The following is a 22518-nucleotide window of genomic DNA, read 5'->3' as shown; positions in this document are numbered from 1 at the left end:
GGACGCACTGCCCCCGCCGAAAAAAAGGTTTGATTCGCCTCGCCAAAAGTTACCAAAATTTACGTCAGCGTAATGTCCGGTGTACTTCGGCTGTATGACGGGTAAGTCTCCTTCAAAAATTAGCACGGGGACTTATAGAAATGCCGTCATGGCCTGGGTGCGGCTGTTGTAATGGAAACAACGTAATTGTCAGTGCTATACTGATTGGATGAGATCCAGTGATGTCATTACAGAGATTTACATATTCACAAAATTAGTCTTAAATGGGTATATAGGCAGGAGCAGAGGGGCGGGGGGGGGCAAATTGGCCATCTTCAGGTCGCTAATATGTACAGTAAGGACTCTGCGTCATGTTTGATCCAGCACCTAATATATTCCACATCAAGCGAGTATAGCTTTCACGTTCTGAGAGATGAGAGAGACCTCTATTGACAACTTCGTGTAACCTAATATCTTGCCGACCTAGCTGCTGCCTATCGCATCCCTTTAACAGGACATGGTCACAATTCGAACGCCGGGATAAGATCTCTTTAATTCGTGTACCAACACGGCCCGGAAAGACAGTGTTATCTTCAGAGTGGCTCCTTGTGATCAAGAAACATGTAAATTGGCTGTTTCAAGAGGAGAAGAAACATTCGGGTTTTTGTTTTATCTCGTTTTTAGATAACCCACTTGGACAAACTGACAAATAATCTTGCTTATTTACGAATTTCATAATATTTATAGATACTATAGAAGAAAACGTGGTGGTCTCGATCTCCACTAGGTCATTGTGAATGGAGGATGCGCTCTGAGAGGTTATTTGTGTGATATCTCAACAGTATCATGTCATAATACCCCGGAGAATCAAAATTCTGAACTCCGGGCAATGCGTGCCATTTCCAGGTTCCGAGTCATCTCGTATTCCTGAATTCCGAGTCCCTCGGCTGTTTCCCTTACGAAAATGGCACTCCCATGACCCACCTTGTTATTATACGGTGGTATCTAACGGATGTGTACATTCAAATCTAGAGATACTTGGCCTTCTATCGACTGATTTCGAGCATCGTATCTCTGCTAAGGCGGCGCGATGAAACAAAAAATCGTGAAACAAGTCTCAACAACAGAAGAACTAGTATTTCACTTATGGAATCTTTAATGTGAAAAACTTCAACTATCGGGTCGTGTTCCCCAATATCCTCAGATCCGAATACGTACGTTAAATTAGAACTTTATCGCGTCGGTGATGCAGGGCAGAACTACTTTTTAGACGAACAGCCGAGTGGTTAGAAATTCAGGAAAACGAGAAGGGTGATATTCACCCCACATGAGGCATAACACTGCGACGCTCAATCTGTTCTCTGGACTCGCATTACCGAAGAATGTCAGCAGTTCCACAGTTGTCCACTATGGCTTCTTCAAGACTGGCGTTATTTACGTCCGATCTTGCAATTTCTCGTGAGCTGATGGCATTGTCCTCACTACCCCGTCCCACGTGTGCGTGAAGTTGCGAGATCAGATGCGAACGAAGTCGGTCCTGAAGAAGCTATTCAGGACAGTGGTGAAACCGAAGTAGTTATACGACTGCGCCTGAGTTGAGGAATTGGTGTTCGAGACACACTTGCACGGCCTTTCTATGGCTAAAAAGAAAACTTAAATTTCATACGTACCCGGTAGGTTTTTATTAATGTAAGCATATACATGTATCGTATACAGATATGAAATCGTCTGCAAATACAGATCAGTGACTTCTTCAGGCGAATAGATCAAGAACTATTATATACAAATACTGGAATTGACGTGTGCTTCTTTGCCAAATGGCCATCCCCCTCCCCCAACAAATTTGCCAAATAGCAATTGGTGAATTGTCTCGAAATCCCCTGGTGTTGAAATCGGTACTAATATATCTTAGGCCTCGCCCTCGTTCTTAAAGAGTGATGCTCCTGGCGCGAAGGTCCCACCTCTCATCTTGTAGACGCCAAACAAAATGCCGGCACCTATTGCAAAGCCGACCAACAACATTGCCAAGGCAACCGCCACCATGATACCTGAAATGGTAGACGGAAAACAGTGACTTGATGGAAACGAAAGTTTCACTGTGCTTTGTTAGCTGAAGCGAAAACGTGCTAACTCGGACATTAGATGAGTTCTTGGTCTTCTGATGTCCGGCGAACAACTTTATCGCAGTACACCTGCAATTTTGGTGACTGCAATATCTGCGACAGTCATTGTTGCAGCGTAAACGCGGGGCTCCATCCTTTGGGGTCACGTTGGCTGCATGTTTTCTGAACGGACTTGATGACTGCAATTTTTTGTGCGCAACAAAACTTGCAGGTGAGCGTACATGCAGAAGTCCTGCAACGAAAATTGCAGCGTGTGTGCCGGGCATTAAGGTACACTTGGATCCAGTCCTGAAATGTCAGTGGCGCCACTTATCATGGAGAAGATGAACTCATTCAGTCATGTACACAGTTGACAGCCTTCTAAAGGATGGCAGGATTTTCATCGCAGATCATGATCATTTAGTATCCAAAATATTCATTTGACTCATGCGCAGTCACGTAACTACGCACGTCATCACCTATCTCCCAATGAGAGGACTCCGCTTCATTTGCCTCGGCCCAACCGGAAGAGGCCAAATGTACGCAAGTAAACGGTGTTAGTATCACTAAGCAACCGTTACTAATGGCGCGGCGAGGAGATTGCGTCGTTACATGACTGCCAACGAAGGCCGCCATTTTGGACCCGCTGCTGTATTATTCGTGGGGTCGATCACAGGTGCTTGAAGATACCAGAATTATAGCACTCAGCCCCAAATTGATATACATTTACACAATCGAAAGTAATGCACATATCACTCTTTTATGTTCATAGTTTTGTGTGTGTTTTGTAGTGACTGATCGATCCCCTTGTCTGTTATTCAGATATCATCACGTGCCTGTGCCACATCCGGGACCTCACGGTGTAATGGAAGTCAGTACTGGCGGAGGGGAAATTATCCTTAGATCTGCTTGGAGATTGAACGTTCACTTCAAGGGCTTGCCAGGTATAGTGTTTTTCTATTTAAACTACGGCGTAGAACAGGAACACATAGCGTCACATAAGTCCCATATATCCTGCTATGATGTTGCCATGGTTACGTACTATTTAAAGAAGAAATAGGCGGCAGCCGATCCTCCTCCAAGTCCCGCGAGAAGTGTACAAATTGCGAGAATGCTCAGAGAAGCTGTGGAGGAAAAGATACGAGATATCAGTTGGATGCGGTTGCCATGGACGCTAATCAAACATGGCCGCCATATTTGGAAAAGACCTGACACAATTTTCAGTTCGTTATTTTTTCACTTCTGGTTTTTCCCTTTTCATTTTTTGCTAAAATGAAATCGAATTTTGATAGTCGAAAGACATCCATATGCACGTGCACTTTCTCGCGCATGCGCACGCTCCAACTGATTATCTCAGACCTTTTCCGACCGATAGAGGGAGGGTTTATTTTGATGTTTTGAGATAAAAGGAAAGATATCACAGGAAACTAAAAACAAGTTACAGAACGAGGTATATGTGAAACAAGGGCGCCACCTACAATATACAAGAGGAACTTTCACGTGCATGCATCGTACATAGCTTGTCTGTACATAAAACTCTAATTTCGCCGATCTAAGATGTCATTCTGGTCGTTCGATGTAATAGACGTGTTCAATTTGGATCGAGAGTGAGTTGGCAAAACCAATTTAGCTATAGGTCATGACGTCATGTTTCAGCTTGACCTTAGTGTCGATTCTGAAGCGGTCTTACATCGGCAAAACAAGAGTATTTCCACCTCCAGTTTGAAGAGTTCAAGAGGGGGAATTTCTTATGCATCATCTCTTGATATAAAGTTAGTCTGACAATCGAACGAAATTGTAATCCGTATTTCTAGTCCCGATTACTCTGGGTTTTCTTCTCCTGAAGACATTTTTAAAAAGTCCGTCAGATATATGGACGATTAGTTTTTAAAACCTGATAGGTGTCGCCACTTACCAACAGAATATCCAGTCGATGCTCCCGTCACCACCTCTCTGATGACTTCCTTCACTGAATATGGCTTAGCGGTCAAGGTGACGGGCTAAAAATAGAATGGCATGTTGTTACCAAATTCTTTCCGCAGCAACCATGGTTGTTGCCATTAGCAACCGAGTTATTTCTGGAGCAGCTAGGTTCATTTTGATGTTAACAAGATATTCAAACTCTCATTGTGACTGATAAGTTTCCATAGCAACATGTACATTACCATAGCAATGCCTTGTTCGGCCTCCTGAAACATGTATACTTTGAAGTTGAGTGCGTGTTATTTGCGATCAGTTTGCTGGCTATATCTAGTGTTTTTTAGCAACCAATGATGAACTTAGCAACCATTGTTTTCATAGCAACCGGTTTTCCTTAGCAACGTGCACTGTTCCGTAGCAACGAACTGCTTACATCTTGGTTTGTGTCCACGAACATGTTGACTTTGAAGGTACCGGCATTGATGTTGTCCGTGATGAGTTTGCTGGCGGTATCTAGGGGGACTTCTTGGACGACCATCGGCACATCACCAGAAATTGGTGCTCTGTCCAAAAGGGTAAAGGTCACCAAGATATCATTTTCGTCAAAATCGACCTGGAACAGTGACAAAAAGTTATACGAACTTTTTCATTTGATATAATGAAACATGTATATTGGATGATTTGTCATGGCAACTTTCGAAAAGTGTCTGATTTTTTTTATAGACTAGTACTGTTTTCAAAGTTTTATCGACTTTTAAAAAACATCTCCATACTTTCCAAAGTCCGCCTGCTGCGACAGCCTGATGCTTGCAGCTAAGAAGGCGAAGTTGTGTTGGCTGGGGGACAGGTGGCTAGATGGACAAATTCACGACTAAGGCCAAAATCTAAGACTGATTCGCAACTGAAGACTAAATCACAACCAAAGATGAGGTCACACCCAGAGACAAAGTCACAACCTAAGACAAAGTCACAACCTACCTGGATATTGTTGACCCTGAGGACGGAGACATGGGCTGTAGCAGTGACGGACAGAAGGACGAAGTAACGAAACAATTTCTTGTTGACATCAACAATTCCTTTGAAGTTACCTGAAATCAGATATCAGTGGGAAAGAAAATTAGCAAAAGACCCAGACAAGTAAAAAACATGAGTAGCTCACGATGACCTCTAAATCCGGTTAAGGACGGAGTCATGAAGCCAATAAACCCAATCCTCCTGGCGTCTGTAGCCATCATGACCGTGACACATTGTATTGTACGCGCCGGTCACCGATCCAAAGGTTGACCGCGCTCAACGATGCTTAACTTCCACTCTGGGGCCAACGCGCCAACCACTGGGCCATTTCCGATGCTGGGGAATTCCCTCATGGCCGGCGGGTTAAGGCGTGCCATATACCTGGGGGTACTATACACACATGAGCCCGCGATCATATAGAGTTCACGACGTTTTCACATGTAACGTGCCAATCTTCGCGTGAAGAACGAACAAGTCGTTTCCGAAGTGCTAGCTACATGTACGATTCACTATGTCACTTTTGGCTCTCTCGTCGTGTTTTCAAGCCTGATTCAGTTAACCTTTGACTAATGAAACGTGACAAGTGACAACGTAAATCCTATACAACTCCGACCTAAACGCTGATTCCGCCTTGGAAGATACTCACTGGACCCTGGAGAATCACACCTCCAAGTGTAGAGTAGACGCTAAAGAGAACGAACTTACCAGGCAGTGCGAACTGGAAGTGGCGTCTGTCCAAATAGGTATAGCACTGCGAGATATCATAGTTCCACAGATCCGGCTGCTGCTCATTAAAATCAAAAACATTATAAATAAAATGGATGCCGAACTTCGGAGCCGTCAGTTCCAACATCATTGGCTCCCCGCGCTCGAACACCTGCCCTGAAGCCGTCACCCAATCAGAGGTCGAGAAGTACCATTCCCATGTTGACGTGAAGTTGTTTGTTGCTCCCTGTGGCCAATCATTGCGCTGGGTTATCCATACGTCACAGGTCACGCCGCGGATTGTGCGCGTGCCCGTGTAGGTGTACGGGTACTTGTCTAGCTGGAGGAATTCGAGGGGGTTTCGGATCCTCACGTTCGCGCCGTCGGCGAGGACCTCTGACGTAATTTCGTTGACCTTAGGTATGGGTTTGTAGGAGCAGTTGCCGAGTACCTGGTCTGTCGTGTACATGACACCTGAAATGAATTGAAAATATTGTACTGCTCGTCAGAAGTTCGCTTTAACTACGGGTAAGGGGCAAGTTAACGTCACGTACCCGTATTGAAGTCGTGAATTTCGGTGATCGTGTTCTGATTGCCACCGCCGATGGAGACTGGCTTTCTATCCAGGCGGACGAGGCGAGCCTTGTAGTCATACCATTCCTGTGAAGAGAAAACATACGATGACGGTTCATGTGGAACAGATCCAATGGTGACAACTACAACAACATTCACTTAATATGGGAAAGAATGGATTACAGGGTCTGGTTGCGGGCCCAATTATATAACATATTGAGTGGACAGGCTAGTACCCCTAGGTGATGAAAACATTATTCCGAAACACCTAAAAGTAAAGCATGAAATGAGATTTCTACTGCTTTTTGACTGCTTCCATATTTTGCACCAACCCAAGCAGTCAAAACGAGGCACAGTGGGCGCATAGTGCATTGTCCACTGTAAGCTGTGGTTCATTGTCACGAATGTGTTTTAGAATGCGACGATGCACTGTAGCGAAGTGAACTTACTTTTGTGTATAGAGTTAGTTTCGTCTCTGGTTGCGTGATTTCCATGTTGAACTTGAAATGTTGCGCGATGTTTGGGATCGCCTTGGTGCTGAGTTGGTTCTTGCAGATGGTACCTGGGGGCGTCTGAAATGAACGGGAAAGAGTCGATACTATCATTATTCAAGAAAGTTTAACGTTAATTTCACACAGCCTAAGATCATGAATTGCAACATATGAAAAAGTGAGCCGCTTCCTTTTTGGTAGTAGCCACAAGCATAGACAAAGAAAAGGCAGAATAACCTACCTCAAATGTCGTTTCTGGTCGGACTGCGTTCGGCAAGAAATGGATGAAGTCATACCGATGGTCGAATGTGCGGCTGGGTGCCCCTGGTGTACTGATTTTGCCCACAGCGACGGCCCGTATTGGGATAGATTGATTCGTACCGGGAGAATTCCACATCGTGTTGTCTGAAATATGAGTGGAAGAGGGCGGGTGAATGCTTATTCGAAGAGCCAAATTGAAGGTATTTCATGTGATGCGTGTGTGTATTTCGCTGTTCCATGCATTCAAAACCTCCCCGGTGTAATTCTTTGGATTACTAAGGTAAACAAACATTGCCATGGTTACGCTTACCTGACCAATACCAATCGAGATTCATGGTGGCCTCTATTCCTCGCCAGTAGGCACAAGTCTTCCAGTGATGAACGGGAATACCGCGAATCTGAAAAACAACATTGAGAAGTTAATCATTCTGCCGCCAGCTGTGATAAGCCGAGTGAGTCACGAATCATATTATGTCGTGAGGGTCTTGGTGCACAAATCCATTGGGAACGTCCCGATTCCTACTCGAACTGCAGTAAATGGACCTCTTCCTGCGCATGTGTATTCTGTCGTCTTCTCTGAATGTCGGGTTTACCTATCCTGGGCCGCGAGCCGCCCAGTCGAGGGTCTTGGGTCATCGCAGTATTTACCGACGTCTAACTTCCAACTCGCGCGTTGCACGAGGGAACCAACACGCGGAAATACAGGACCAATATTGAAAGAAGTTGATCAACGCCTTCGTTCTGGTGGCTGTGGACGTACCGTTTCTTTTCCGACGTATATGAACGGCGTCTTGGTGTTGTCGAAATTCAGGACCATGGCAGCAGAGGCTAAGTACTTGGTCCCGTTCACTGTTGTGTAGGGGAAAAGAAACTTCTGTGGGCTTGTGGCTGGATCGGCCACTTGACAGGCGTACCCTGAAAAACAGCAAGATATCTTTACATTTGTGATCTCTCGGGTAGGATCCGCTATGAAAAACTAGTTACATCCTATTCCTACACTTTTCTTTGAAAATGCCCCAACCTTTTCGACTAGAGGGCGCGGTGGTCGCCGATAATAAATGTTCGTCCAAAGGCTTTTGTGATACTTGCCTTAGCTCTGACATCATGAATTTGATAATAATTACTTAGTATGCTATTAGGAGAACGTTTCGAAATATACTCGGGTATTTTCTAACCTCACTTTTACCTACCATTCTGGAACGGGGTGTAAAACAGGATCTGCCCTGTCTGATAATTATAGATGGCGTTCAACTCAACCTGTCCTGGCTCAGACATCATGATTGTTCCTCTGTTCCCAGGACCGTCATAATACTCCGCCGACACGATGGTCCGTTTCTGTTGGACGAAGTTACACTCCACGTGCGTCTCGTAGCGGTCTGGGACGGTCGGTAGCGGCGGTCCTGGAGAAGGACAATCATTTTTATAGCAGCGCGACATTAACAACATGCATTTCTAGCTTTGAACGGCTGAGTACTTTGCCAGTATCTAAGTTGGCAACAAGCCAATTCACCTTAATCAATTGTATATCCGAAACCTTCTTGTTACCCAACCAAAGCTCAGGAATTGGCGACACCAACGTTTTCGTACTTCGTCGTTGGTACGCGGATTGCGAAACCTGGCTATTTACCTGACGTTGGATTCCCTTGCGGCACTGGCGAACAGATGCTCGTGTCCCAAGCCGCCTGCGCTCCCAGAACGAGGCTGAGGAGTGTGATAAGCGCCCCCTGTCGCATGGCTCTGAAACAAAACACAAAATCTGTTGTTACAGAATGACATCAAAATGCAAACAATACGTTACGGAATGGATGAATTTTCCCAGGCGTACACGCACTGAATAATACTCTTATAACCGCTCCAATTTGTTTTCACTAAGCTTTGCACAAAAGTGACAGTAGGCCTAAATTCTACAGACAAAACGAGAATAAACTTGATCACATTTTAATCAAAAATCAAGGTACTCTTGCGCAAGTAACAAATGATATCTTATCAACATTTCTGAGAGGATAAGAAAATGTGATATATGTTGGTTCGAATAAAATCATACTGATCAAAAGATTACTCGCATTATGGAATACTCTGGCCTTTATCATATTTATCATGCCGTTGTGAAGATATAGGCTTTAAGACTTTCACGATATATTCTCTCTTTGACCATGTATATCACGATATAATCCCTGATAAATAATTTACTGTAAAAACCGCCAAATATTTCGCGCGTGTCGCAGAAATAAAAAGACGCGAAACTTTAGCAGTTTACAGTAAATATTGTACAGCTGTGCAGATATTATGCACGCTAATTCGCTAGAACAAAAAATCTAGGTCTGACCACTCAACGGTATTACTGAAACTTATATACACAAAATTAGAACTTTTCTAATTCGAGTTCAATTTTCAAATCTTTGAACGAATGGAGATGACCTTTAAATTGAGATATAAACTTGGTTGTATGTAATTGGACAGCAATAACTTTTTTGTCGTTTTTTAGATGCATGTTATGTTACAATTCAAAGTCAAAATTTAATAATAATGACACTAACTGTAGCATGTATGACGCCATTTTGAAAATGTTACCTAAACTATCACTTTCTAGCAAAGTTCAAAAGTTGCTGTCACGAATTGACAGTCAGACAGGAATATTTAGTAAATATGGGTTCATTGATAACTTCTCTTAGCTTTGTTGTTATCAAGGGTTATATTTGTTTAGAAACTGTGAGAAATTTTGATCTAAAACATTTGAAGAAAAGATTCACCCACCTTTTTCTGTCCGGCGATATCTCGAAGGGATTTCGAACCTCAGACGAGTGAAAGTCGTGCTTTTCTCTTGATTGTGTACACCCCCTCGAAGAGATAAAGCAAAGCTCTTCCTTCCATCGTGTTCACCCGTGGCCATAACACGTCTGAGTCTGATGTCAACTATTGTAGAAGTTGTCATTCGACTTCACGCTTTAACCCTTTCGTCTCGAAACCTTTCAGTAGAACTGCTAAATCTACAACTTGAGAATTTCGGACCGGTAGAACCAATCCGATATTCTACGTACGCACACCCTTCCGATGTTCTACCCTCCCCGTACGCATGTGCAGATTGGAGACATACCACTCTTGCGTACGTACGCAAATCGCGAGGCAAGTGACAAAATCGTGATGTTAAACGAATACTTTATTTGTATGAATAAAAACACATTTATCATCCGAAAGTGGTATAAAATAAAAAAGGGTCCTTTGTATAGCTGTGTAGTCACACCCATGGCTATTGCGTAACTATCGAATGAGTCATCCTCCCTTCGCAGGCTTTCTCATCGTACAGAACGGAGGCCAATTTCGGCCACCCGCAGACGCGGGGTTATATATCATCCGAGTTGCTGGGCCAGCTCAGTTCAAACTTACTACAAGGTCTCTGTTGCAACGACAGGTCAGGCCAGGAAGGGATAGCGGGGTATGATGCGTGTTTGATGTAATGTCCCTGACATTAAACCAAATCGGCCCAATTTCAGAGAGGTTTTGATTGCGTATTATACAAAAGCCTGCTGAAGGAGAATGACATATTACCGCTTTGACATCGGACTTGCATATACATTTTCAAAATCAGATAAAAAGATGGCTGGTGTTGATAAAAAATTGTGAATATACTAATTCGCCAAGATATTGGCGTATTCGATTGAAGAACGAAGTAATGTGCTTTCTGTATTTCAAAGGTCTGTCTGCGCTTGGTAACGACGTGACGTCACAAAATACCACACCAGTCTCGTGAGAAAGTCAAAGTGTAGCCAGGAGGGAAGCTGTTCAAACCAAATTTTGTGAAGTTACAAAGCGCATGCGTTGCCGGAATCGCGTTCAGTGTTAACCTGCAATCACAGCCAATAACGACGCGTCCCCTATCGAGAAATGCAGGAACTGACGTAGCAATTTACCCGTTTTCGTTGTCGGTCCGTGTTTTATGGCACCCCAGTTCAAATCTAAAATCCTCCCCGGACGCTGTATAAACAATGAATTTAAACGCCGCCAGCATGCAAATGAATAGCAATGCAACGAGTTCATATGCGTGTATGTACTCCGTGAAACGCGACGGCTTGATAATATCCAATGACATGAAAACGTGAATTACTTTTTCCACCACCAGGGGGACATTGAAAAGTATCACCATGGCGGACGTTGCTACGCAACGCGCAGTGACACATGGCGCCCCCTGGATTTCTGCAAGTTCCGGCGGGTATTTGTGCCACGATCCTCTCTTTGCACACAGCCAGAAAATAAGTGGGATGGTCGTGAAGCATATTATGACACATGGTAATCCTAATGTGATTAGAAAGGCCCAGATTTTATAATTGTACAAGACGATTCCGAGTATTTCCGTCCAGACGAAATCTAAAACACACCACACAAGACAGGAACAAAAAACCACGATCAAAGAGCATTGACATATTCCCACAGATGGCGCTCGCGCAGGGTCATGAACTGCTACGATCCGCTCTAATAAGCAGACGACGAAAACCCATAGCGCCCCCATGCGGACGCCCTCCAATGCCATCGTCACGTATCGCTCGGCCATGATGCGGACTTTTACGTAATCCAGAAAGAGACACGGCACGCCCGGAATGTTTAGAAAAGCACAAGGAAGAAAACTTATAAAAAATACGAGAACGAGGTACAAAATGTCAACAATGGCGAGGGTATGAAAGAGATACCCGGTCGGTGCGCAGAAACCGCGGTTGTATCGCCGCAGCCGCGAGAAAATCAGACAGTTGATTGTGTTCAAAACAATCCCTGCCGGGATGATGGCACCAAGAGCCCAGATTATTACTCCAAAGTTGAAGTCACGCAGTCCCGGGATCGGAACGATAATATCCGAGACTTCCGATTCGTTGCTTAGCAACTGTTTGAGAGTTTCGTCCTGAGAGGCACATGGATGGTCCGTCGGCATCTTGAAATAGAAGGTACAATTTTTTTCCAGTTAAGGTGGGATATTCTTTCTAAATATCGTATCCGATCGTTGGTAAGATTTTTAGGACGCCCTCTAGGTTCATAAGAAGAAACTAAAGACGTGTTGCGGCACCACCTTGATTCAATAAGAGTAACTAGGGGGATTTAGCCTATCCACAACTTCCGAGTGATTCCGAGCTCAAGAAAACATTTCCAGTGAACTTGTCCTCAGCAAATGTATAGCTTGTATCGTCTGTGTGAAAGAGAGTTTAGATCCCTGCTGTCTCGAAAGCATGTTATTCCACTTTTCCAAGTTCATAGCATTTTTGTGTATTTGCTCTTTGCATCAATTCAAAATGGCACCGACTCAAGTCGGATGCCGGCAAAACTGAATATATTCCTTAGCGTTCGCTGGTTGGCGCTGCAGTAGCAATCCTCGTTCCCATGACAAGCCAATCTATTCACAAAATCCTAAATCGTAGTACAAATGTACCATTTGGTAGAACCATTTAACCACGGGGACAAGTTTACATTTAAACTGGTTGCGGTTTCCAGTAAACTTCGATGTATAACTGAAACAATGTCTGAAAAATCGATAGCTCGCGTTTTAACAACAATCCTCGTTCCAATTGCCTCGTTGCCATTCCCTATGCACAGACTCGTAAATCATAATCAGAATGCACTATAGATAATGCAGGTCCACTAGGGACCAGTTTTCGCTGTATGATTCTCATCAGCGCTTAATGCACGTTTTAGCAACCGCTAATTAACCCATTAATTAGTAATTAGCAGCTACTAGTGTGTTATGGTATGTGCTATACTTATTAACATGAATGGTATCCTAGCTTGCTTCCCAGGATAGATGAGTAGAATTTAGAAAATGGCTCATCCAGAAACAGGAAAAAGTGCGACAACGCGTTTTCCTCTCGGATCGTCGGTTGGTGGAGACACGGAAAATCCAGGTCCAGTCCTTGCGTTCGCGTGTCGTCCTGTAAATAGAAACTAAAACAGAATTAGGTGAGACATGTCGTATCAAACTGGTCTTTATGGTAGTTTGAAATGCTGAAACTGAAAATGTAAACCACCGCGACCGCGAAAATGTTCATGTTGTGACGTCATCAACGAAAACGGCATCGAAGCGAGCCGTCCGGGCGGGATTAAACCATCAATTTCTAGAAAATGTGCATTTCGATTCGAAAACCTTACCGATTTATGAGAAAGTGACGTAGTCATTTGTCAAAAACAGCTAAAACATTATATGGTGAAATTTGACACGAGTTACCCTTTGATGGCAACATTGGTAACTTTGTGGTGGCATCTACTATTGTAGGGTGTAATGTCGCTAATTACTCGATTGGTGCTTAAAAGGGTTAATGTGTGATTGTTTGTACAGGTATTCACAATTCATTGTTTGAATGCCCGGTAAACGCTGTTATCAAAAGAACAATAGCACCACAACGTTTCCATAGCAACGAAAACTGCGCACCATAATTAAGTAACTATTTGCATAAAATCACTAACTTGTAACCAAGTATCCCACAATACGGAAGCTGTTTAAAACATTTAATGCACCGATTAGGGAAACTCTTCGAAATGTTAAATCGCAATTTTGGTTGTCAGTTTTGTGTAAAAATCACAAGTAAAGTAAAGTTTGTTTTTTGTCTCATCCCTTATGAAAGGGCCAAACTTCCAAACGCCTGTGTTTAATGCCAGAAGCCTGGCGATGAGGCGCTTTGTACCCTATATGTACGTAGCTAATAGCTTACCAACTAGCCCAGCAGAAAGAGGTTTCCAGCGGGCCTCAAACCTTCAAGTCTTAAAGGGGTACGCGGTTGAATATCACTGGTAGTCCAGGAAAATAGAAATGCAGTTATACACAATGTCGTAACACGATGTACACGTCATTGCTGGAGCTTGGTATTTATAGTAATTGTACGTATGTATACACAACGACAATGTTGAAGTTAATACAATGTGTATTCAAAAGCAAATAGAAAGTTTCAAATTCAGTCATTAATTTCAAATATTCAACGAACGATGTAGACCTTTAACGACTAGGTCACCGGGGTCGTTATGAACTGTATACGTCGAGAGTAACAATAATGGACGTGAGTTTGGTGTGTTGTCCAAAACTAAAAACTTTTAAATATTTGAAAAAATATTGCTTCATGAATATACCACTGAGTAAACAAATATGAAACGAGTGTCGCTTAATGCTAGTATCAATTCGTTTCTTGTACCCCCCCCCCCTCCTCAAGGGTAGTTAAGCTATCACCACTAATCTTTGTCGATGCTTGAGTAGTATTTATTTTTCCTTTAGTGAAAATTTGGCGAAGCTGGAAAGAATAAGGATGCTAATGTGTCGATGTCTTGTCGAACATACAGCCTGACCCAGTAAAATTAGTTCGGTTACTTTATATGACGGTGATAACTGATATATTGTTGATGGTGATGTCTTGACGAAAGAAAAAGTAGCATTGGTGAAAAAAGGGTGATGCTTGAGCCTTAAGATGTCGTTATAGGGTGATAAGGTGTCGTACCCTTGAGGAGGGGGGGGGGGGGTACAAGACACGAATTGATACTTGCATAAAGAGTCAGCTCAGGACAAGATGATAATACTGAACCTCCTGCTTCATTACGTTTCTTGTCCTTGACGTTTGGGCCCATCGAACCCAATGGAAGCTGTTTCTCGGGGTCGTTTTCATCAGGATTTGCCATGATAATCCTTTGATAAGACAGTAGAACAATGGGAATTTAGGCCCAGGCGAGCGGGGGTTTGTTTAAAGATAATAGACTGTGTAATGGGCAAGGCCTGCGTGGAATACGTTCAACAGCGATAACTTAATGTTTGTACATTACGTTTCTTGTCGTTGACGTTTGGGCCCATCGAACCCAATGGAGCTGTTTCTCGGGGTCGTTTTCATCAGGATTTGTCCTGATGACCCTTTGATAAGACAGTAGAACAATGGGAATTTAGGCCTAGGCGAGCGGGGGCTTTGTTTGAAGACAATAGACCGTGTAATGGGCTAGGCCTGCGTGGAATTCATTCGACTGCGATAACGTAATGTCTGTACGTCATGCGTACGGATTGCAAAACCTGCTATAAATAAGCGAGGCACCTGAGGGGCAGTTTCAAGGATGCCGACTCCATTGCACTGTGTTAAACTCTTCACCTTGTCCCAAGGGACACGACCACTTTCCAAACAGTACTATAAAACGTCATTTAAACTTAATCCGTTGGACGGGGTCGCTTTAAACTGACCTCATCCCTAGTGAGACAGCCACTTTACCAACACTGCAACGGCATAACTTATCATCTCTGGGGACGAGGACGCCATTATACCGACTCTTGGTTGACTCACATGAAACTGTTTGAGTGGTTCTTATGAATAATTACTAGTATTCATTGTTTCAGTATTCCCTGATGAGTTGAATGCGTTATTGATGGTCCGCTGCAAACGTACGCTGAAAAATAACTGTATGACTTATGTCAAAATTATTGTCAAGACTTTCGTTTATAACGGCTGGATAAAACATTCATTCGTACGCGCACAGCACTTCTCGATTCGTCAGTACGACCCACCCCCCCCCCCTGTACGCGAGCGTACGCAGATACCACATGCATGCGTACGCAAGGACTTCCAACCACCTGCCTATACACGCATCAATATTCTTTAAAAAACTGAGAAATGTTTATATGACACAAGCCAAAAAGATGGTCCAGACTTTTGTATATATCGGGTAGATTATGACTGTTCTTTTAGTGTGTCTGAAAAAGTTGCAACTACCTCGATATCAGGTTGTACATGTGGCAAGATACGAGGTTGAACACGTGACCTGACCTCGCGGGATGCCTGGGACATTTCCGGTTGCTGGGCAACCCATGCGTGCAATGCCTCACTTTATTGCACCCCCGGGAAATCGCTCCTAAGCCCTATTATTCATTTAAGAATAATTTATTGAGGTTTTTTTAATTAAGTTAGTTAAAATATAACTGTTGTGTACGAACTACTCGCCATATGGCATATACAATGCAAGGTTATTTTATTGACATTGAGGCCACTACAACAAATGCATGATCGTTGGTTTTTATCACATGAAAGCAAAACGCTTTTTCAAACGCGTCGAAATTGAGTCATATTCATACTTTGGGCAATCCAGATCTTAAAGGGACAATATGGGCAGTAGCTAGACGGGCAAGATAAAGTTACACGAAGTCGCCAATAGGAGTCTCTCACATCTCACAGTTCAATTTAGTGCTGGACACTATAGGCAGCGGCTAGGCAGGCAAGATAAAGTTACATGAAGTCGCCAATAGGAGTCTCTCACATCTCACAGTTCAATTTAGTGCTGGACACTATAGGCAGCAGCTGGGCAGGCAAGATAAAGTTACACAAAGTCGCCAATAGGGGTCTCTCACATATCACAGTACGTCGAAATGATCCTCGCTTGTATGAGGAATATATTTAGCGCTGAATCTGACATGACAAAGGGCCCTTACTGTGTATATTAGTCACCTGAAGCGTTTTTGGCAAATTTTGCGAATAACTTTAATTCGCGAAAATTAAAATCGCGAAAAAAATAATTTGGAAAGCTGAACACAATTCTCAATCCGCTTTAAGATTGAATTTTTTCGTAAAAAGTTAATTTTTTCATAAAATATAATTTTTTCATAAAATTTAATTTTTTCAGAGACTTTATTTTTTTCTGAAATTTTCTCGATTGCCGAAAAGTTCGTGATTTGTAGTATTTTATCATACATTGTTGCCATTCAGTTTTTTTCTTTTGATTGAGAATTGGTCGGTCCATACAATAACATTATACAGTAGAACCTCTCTATTAAGGACATCCTCGAGACTGAAAAAAGCTGTCCTTAATAGAGAGGTGTCCTGATTAGAGAGGTCAAATTGAATGGAAACAACCAATTTGGGACCACAACAAGTGTCCTCAATAGAGAGGTTGTCCTTAATAGAGATGTGTCTGCTAAGGGAGGTTCCATTATAGTATATATCAAGCATGACTTCGTGAATAATTTAGAACAAAACCCAACGCGCTCGTTCTGCACTGTCAGTTCCTTGATTAATTTGCGAGAGACCCATCTTATATAAATTTCATCATAGATTGACCAGCACACACAGCAGGAAAAAAAACGGTCAAACTCTGAATTTTTGCGCTTCTAAGTTTTGGCGATTTGGAAAAATTGAATAAAATGTTCACGATTTTTTTGGCGGATTTCGACATTTCTTGTGCAATTTTTAATCAAACAATATTAGTGAGGTTTCGCTGTCCCGTTTCGAGAACCAACTCACCTAGAATGACAATTTTTTCAGTGTAAGACGTCATCAGTTTTAGGGCAGGTTTTCCCGTTCTCCCGAGCGGATAACGTGAACTAGGCCGTGGAACCGCTGGCTCCATCGAACGAATGAAAGCAAGTTTGTGGGACATTTGGGCGGTATATTACCTTTCGCATATCAGATTGACCAGAAACAGTAAAAATTCTTCTGACAAGTCGAGACAGCGTAATAACCAGTGTAGGAAACAATTAACGATCCAATTTTTGACCGTTGGATGAAACTGTGAAAGAACGAACCTCCTCGATGTAGTCCAAGCTCTGAGAGGTCCAACTACGGTATGGATGTAAAAAACGCCTCCCCGGAAAAGGTGTCCGGGCCTATTCTATTCTGTCCGATTATAGTTCTACAGAGAGGCCACGGGCGTCAACAGCGCAGAGTTTAAAGCGCATATATATATGTTTCCTGCGTTTCCCAGATATTCTATCCGATATGAGGGCGTTTCAACTTCCACACCCACGGTCAAAGTCAACCGAAAAAGCGACTCGGCTTTAAAAAGTAGCAAATAAGATATAGATGCATATCAACTAACTTTGAAATAAATGACATAGTTTTAGCACAATAGTCAATAGTCTTAACCTAGCTATTTTCGTGTTACTTCTAAAAATGTCAACAAATCTTTCGTTCCTTTCATCGGCTTTCGTGACACCATTTGGGAAGTTGACAGCGACTTTTCAAAGCTCCTAATACGTATACGGATAAAACTCTCTAGAAAGAGGAGGTTGTTTTGAACAATTTGTCCGTGTTACGTGTAAGAACCCGTGATAAGTCCCTGGTGTCAACCTCCCTAATGTGTTAGACAAACAAAACAAGAAAGATAAAAAACGAATAAACTCAATGTCATGTAAACTCACCTTGAGTTAAAACATGATAAAGTAAAAACTTCCAACTTCTGAAACTGTGTTTACTAAATATCCTCGGTCAAATGTTTCCGACACAACGCGGAAGCGTCCGCAATATAACTATTATCGGGTTGTATTGGAGGGCAAATGTTATGTGGTGATTATAGCCTGTTACGAATATAGTGATGTGGTACTTATGATTCCATTCCCACGGTGAACTGAGTAAGTTATATGCGCACCGCTTAAAGGAATGGGCGGCTTTTTACTTTATTTTTTACTTTCTACTTTACGTTTATTCTTTTTCTGCTTCATCAGCACACTATACTTCTGAAAGTTTTTGTCGATTTTTTAATTTTGACGATGTTTAAATTTGGACGATTTGCGTTAGTCATCGCCCTCAAGGGGTCGAAGGGTCGGAGTGGATCGACGCATGGAGGGCTAACTCGAGTCAAATCGGAGTCAGAATCAGAATACCGTGACAATTCAGTCAGATTTTGAATTTTTTCTCACAGCGGCACCCGACAGCGGCTGGTTGATATCTCAGGCAAGAAATAAACGATTGAGCGTTAGTATCACCCAAGGCGTAATATTTGAACAGACTATAAAAGTGGATGAGCTAAACTAGCGCATTATTCCAAAGTAGCAGAATTATCATATGATATACTATGGTGACTAAACACTCTTTCCGGGTAGCTGTGTTTATAAAAAGCATTGAAGCAATAGTTGGTCCACATCAGATGTTTAATAAAGCTGCCGGTATATGAAACGATGTGATGGACACTATGGGTTGTTTCGAATCATCATTAGTCCGGTGACCCACTCGATCTGCACAGTCAAAGCGGACAGACAGTAGCTATAGGTACACTGGCTGTACGTATATAATCGAGAGGTCCAGCAGACCTTCAGTCTTAGTGCATTGCATTAACCGATGTACACTGCACTGATGCTCACTGCAAATGTACATACAATAGTGCATTGAATTAACCGATGTACACTGCACTGATGCTCACTGCAAATGTACATACAATAGTGCATTGCATTAACCGATGTACACTGCACTGATGCTCACTGCAAATGTACATACAATAGTGCATTGCATTAACCGATGTACACTGCACTGATGCACGGTGCAACAACTCCAATTTTGCTTGTGCATTGTATTGACCGATGTACACAGCACTGATGCAAACTGCAAATGTACAAACAATAGTGCATTGCGTTAACCGATGTACACTGCACTGATGCAAACTGTAAATGTACATACAACATCAGTGTATATGAGTCAATCAGCAATCAACTTTTCAAGCCCGCAGCACTTGTTAAGATACCAAAATTGGCGTTAGTTCTGTTTTACCAATTTAATGATTTTTATGTTGAAGAGCAATGGGTTCATAAGCTTCCGGCGTAGGGGAAAAAAATGTTGTCGACCAGAAAATGTTCGCGCCTTTTTATTCATACGATACGCGAAAATTTTTGAAAAAAGATAAAATTTCACTATTTCTATTTAACACAGGCTAAAATGTCCGTTGACAAATTTATATATTTTGTAAATAAATTTCTATATAGATTCTATGTAGGTCATTCATGTAAAGGAAAACCTTTACGAAATTTATATTATAGAAATGGAACTTCGAAATCAGCGATGACGTCAGAATTTGATGACTATATTATTCCTGGGCGACCTGATCACCGCTGCCAACAAACTGTGCTATGCGGCTCTCCAAACGGTTAATAATTCATCGAAGTCGAGTATCTCACGGGGAGCTATCCCACAGTTTGATTTAATTAACGCCTCATACCACTGATATGATAATGAAATTTTCCTGCGACAAACGTTTATAAATGAGTTTACAATGTACATATACTCTAGCCGTAGTAGTCATGGCAGTGCAGTGTACGAGGTGTGCAATAATGCCCGCAGCACAGTAGGCCTACTGTAATAGCCCCCGCCCGCCCACCCCAAAGTGAAGCAAAAAAAAACATTGCGACGTTCCATGCGCTGCGTGCGATTAATGCAAAAATCGCTAGAGGAATTCAGCTCCAACCCAAACCAAACATTTGTATGTTGTCTTTCAACTGAGCCCGTCCGCACCTGTCGTTTTGTGGACCTCGTTCCGTTTTAGTAAATGTGAAAGGACATCTGGCATTCCTTCAAGGTGCTGGGAATCATACTTGTTGAGACCCTTTCGTAGACACGCTCTGGTCCTTTCGGCGACTACATGAGCCACTGACATCGCTCAAATGTGTATTTTCAAGACTGTACTTCATAGGCATGCTTTTGAGACAACCCGTATCCTTCCTCAATTAAATCATCATCGCCATCATCATCATCATTAGGTGTCTTGGCCGAAAATTGAAATGTGCACAAACTCATGTACTATATGCAGGCTATACTATTCATGGCGTGTACGAGAAATACATTACCAAACAGCATGCATGCATTGAGACACCCGATATCTATCCTTAATTAAATGTCCGTTTGAAAGCCGTGTAAACTATCATGTTTGCCGTGGAACTGATATCACCGGTAATATAGATTCGTACACACGGTATCAAATAAGGACGAACACGGCGACGGAAGCGTGAGAAAAAATTGCGAACTCTGAAATTGTTTTCGCTCTCCACAGATGCATAAACAAGCATTTTCTGATTAGAATATTGTGATTGCATTATGAAGAAGTGTGCTGGCTACCCGATGCACCGTTGTTAAGTTTTCTAAGACATCATCTTTCAACAATTTTCGTATAGTTCTTTTCCCGGACCTTGTTGGTTTCCGCGCACATACGATTATAATCCCCGCGGAAAACGGAAGTGTTTGCGACGAAAGGTAAAGCTTATTTACCACTAAGTTGACAGTTTCGCTGGTAGTGACGCCTTGCGTGAGAAATGAGCGGTATACCAGAGGTTGTATACCAAAAACTTTCCGACGAGCTAACTTGTTTTCTTCCCGATATTTGCCGTTACACCAGTTTTGCACTCAGCAACGCCGAGTCAGTGACTATCATCACTCGTAACTTCCGTCGAATCGATTCTGTGCAAATCCGCCATTGGTGACGTCATTGGCGCAAAAACTATTTTTCTTGACCTCGATTCAAAAAGCTTTTACAAAAAGACTATTCAAACGATAAAGTCAGCTACAAAACAGTCATTATCAGCTTATTTGACAATATATAAAAACAATACATGTACATGGAGAAAATACCGCACAGATATCAAGTGTAAGATTATTTTGAGGAGAACTACTTCGGCCGTTTCACTCTGCCACCTGCGCAACCTCGGACTGATATTTCAATATGGCGACATCGATGGTTTTAGAGGGACTACCGTCCCAAAACCTCGCCGTCCCCAGTATACTCTAATGTATTTAGAATGTGACCATCTTGTTATGAGCAGTCAGACCAAGCTGGTATTGGTCGCGTATTCCAGGACGTATCTACAGAGCCTGAGCGCCTCTGCACACGTGAACACAAAACCTTTGTTGGTGACTGGACACTATATTACAATGTATTTGTACATAGATTTTCGCTCCACAAACAAACTCAAGAGAAAACTCCAATAATTCACCAAAGTGACATACATCATTTAAAGTTCTTTGTTCGAGAGGTACATTGTACTTAGCTTTCAGGTAACCTAGCACTTGAATCGGAAAACCAATACCGACATAACTAAGTAGCCAGGCTAGCTAGTTCTAAACAGGTATTGCTGTCGTGGCTACGGTCGTTAACCTCTGCTGCGTTACGGCGGGCGCCATGTTGGATTTATTATTTCAGTGCAAGCTGATGGCACATTCAAACGTTTCACTGGAGGAAGTCCAGCGCTTGAATCTTAAAAACACTAACAGCAACATTTAATACATACATATAGTTCTGATCAGACTATCCGGAGATTCGCTGTGACAGGCTGCTCAATCTCTGCTGTGTAACGATGTGCGCCATGTTTCATTTTACGACGCATGCGCAGATGTTCGTAAATTTGTTTCATCTGTGGTTATTTTTTGGTGCTGGACTTGACTAACATCTGGGAGAAATTAGATGAGTCTACATGAAACCCAAGTTATCATCAATGCGAGATTAACTCCGCTCGACAGTGGATAACATTTTCATCTGTGATTGCAATTATGACAAGTAGAGAGACTGTAATATTTCTAATTACAAGATAATTATCTACAATAATCACGACTTGGTTTTGAATACACTTTATCTTTTAGGTTAATTGACGAAGTCGTTAGAGCTGTTGATGGGTACACTTGTCGCTACATATTTCAGATTAAAGATTGACTTGAATCTGGTGTAGTTTTAAGCACCCCCCCCCCCTGGAAGGAGTGTCCCAACGGCCTATACCCTATTGTATTACGCCGGATTAA

General features: G+C 42.5%; 2 protein-coding genes across 2 annotated transcripts; both read right to left on the bottom strand.

Moving 5' to 3' along the window:
• Positions 1-1655: 1655 nt before the first annotated feature.
• Positions 1656-9884, bottom strand: LOC135498987 (uncharacterized). Its single transcript, XM_064789579.1, has 13 exons — positions 9800-9884; positions 8673-8782; positions 8236-8445; positions 7806-7960; positions 7356-7443; positions 7026-7189; positions 6743-6865; positions 6275-6380; positions 5721-6194; positions 4980-5089; positions 4435-4614; positions 3997-4081; positions 1656-2027 (listed from the first exon to the last, which is right to left on the bottom strand). Exons 2-13 carry the CDS (start codon positions 8776-8778, stop codon positions 1888-1890), a joined length of 1941 nt encoding a protein of 646 aa, XP_064645649.1. The 5' UTR covers positions 8779-8782; positions 9800-9884; the 3' UTR covers positions 1656-1887.
• A 305-nt stretch (positions 9885-10189) lies between these two features.
• On the bottom strand, positions 10190-18257 carry LOC135498910 (uncharacterized). Its single transcript, XM_064789427.1, has 2 exons — positions 18168-18257; positions 10190-12964 (listed from the first exon to the last, which is right to left on the bottom strand). The coding sequence occupies exon 2, from the start codon at positions 11961-11963 to the stop codon at positions 10950-10952; it is 1014 nt and encodes a 337-aa protein (XP_064645497.1). The 5' UTR covers positions 11964-12964; positions 18168-18257; the 3' UTR covers positions 10190-10949.
• Between the last annotated feature and the right edge of the window lie 4261 nt (positions 18258-22518).

This window comes from Lineus longissimus, chromosome 14 (assembly GCF_910592395.1).
Source record: "Lineus longissimus chromosome 14, tnLinLong1.2, whole genome shotgun sequence".
Classification (NCBI taxonomy): Eukaryota; Metazoa; Nemertea; class Pilidiophora; order Heteronemertea; family Lineidae; genus Lineus; species Lineus longissimus.
This window is presented reverse-complemented; position numbering and strand designations above follow the sequence as displayed.

Bases quoted from the DNA above. Each gene is read 5' to 3' on its own strand.
- LOC135498910 (XM_064789427.1), bottom strand. From the start codon at position 11,963: ATGCCGACGGACCATCCATGTGCCTCTCAGGACGAAACTCTCAAACAG.
- LOC135498987 (XM_064789579.1), bottom strand. From the start codon at position 8,778: ATGCGACAGGGGGCGCTTATCACACTCCTCAGCCTCGTTCTGGGAGCG. The intron at 7,961-8,235 runs GTAGGTAAAAGT...GCTGTTTTTCAG, and splicing joins TTACACCCCGTTCCAGAATG to GGTACGCCTGTCAAGTGGCC. The intron at 2,028-3,996 runs GTAAGTGGCGAC...CTACCATTTCAG, and splicing joins ATCGACTGGATATTCTGTTG to GTATCATGGTGGCGGTTGCC.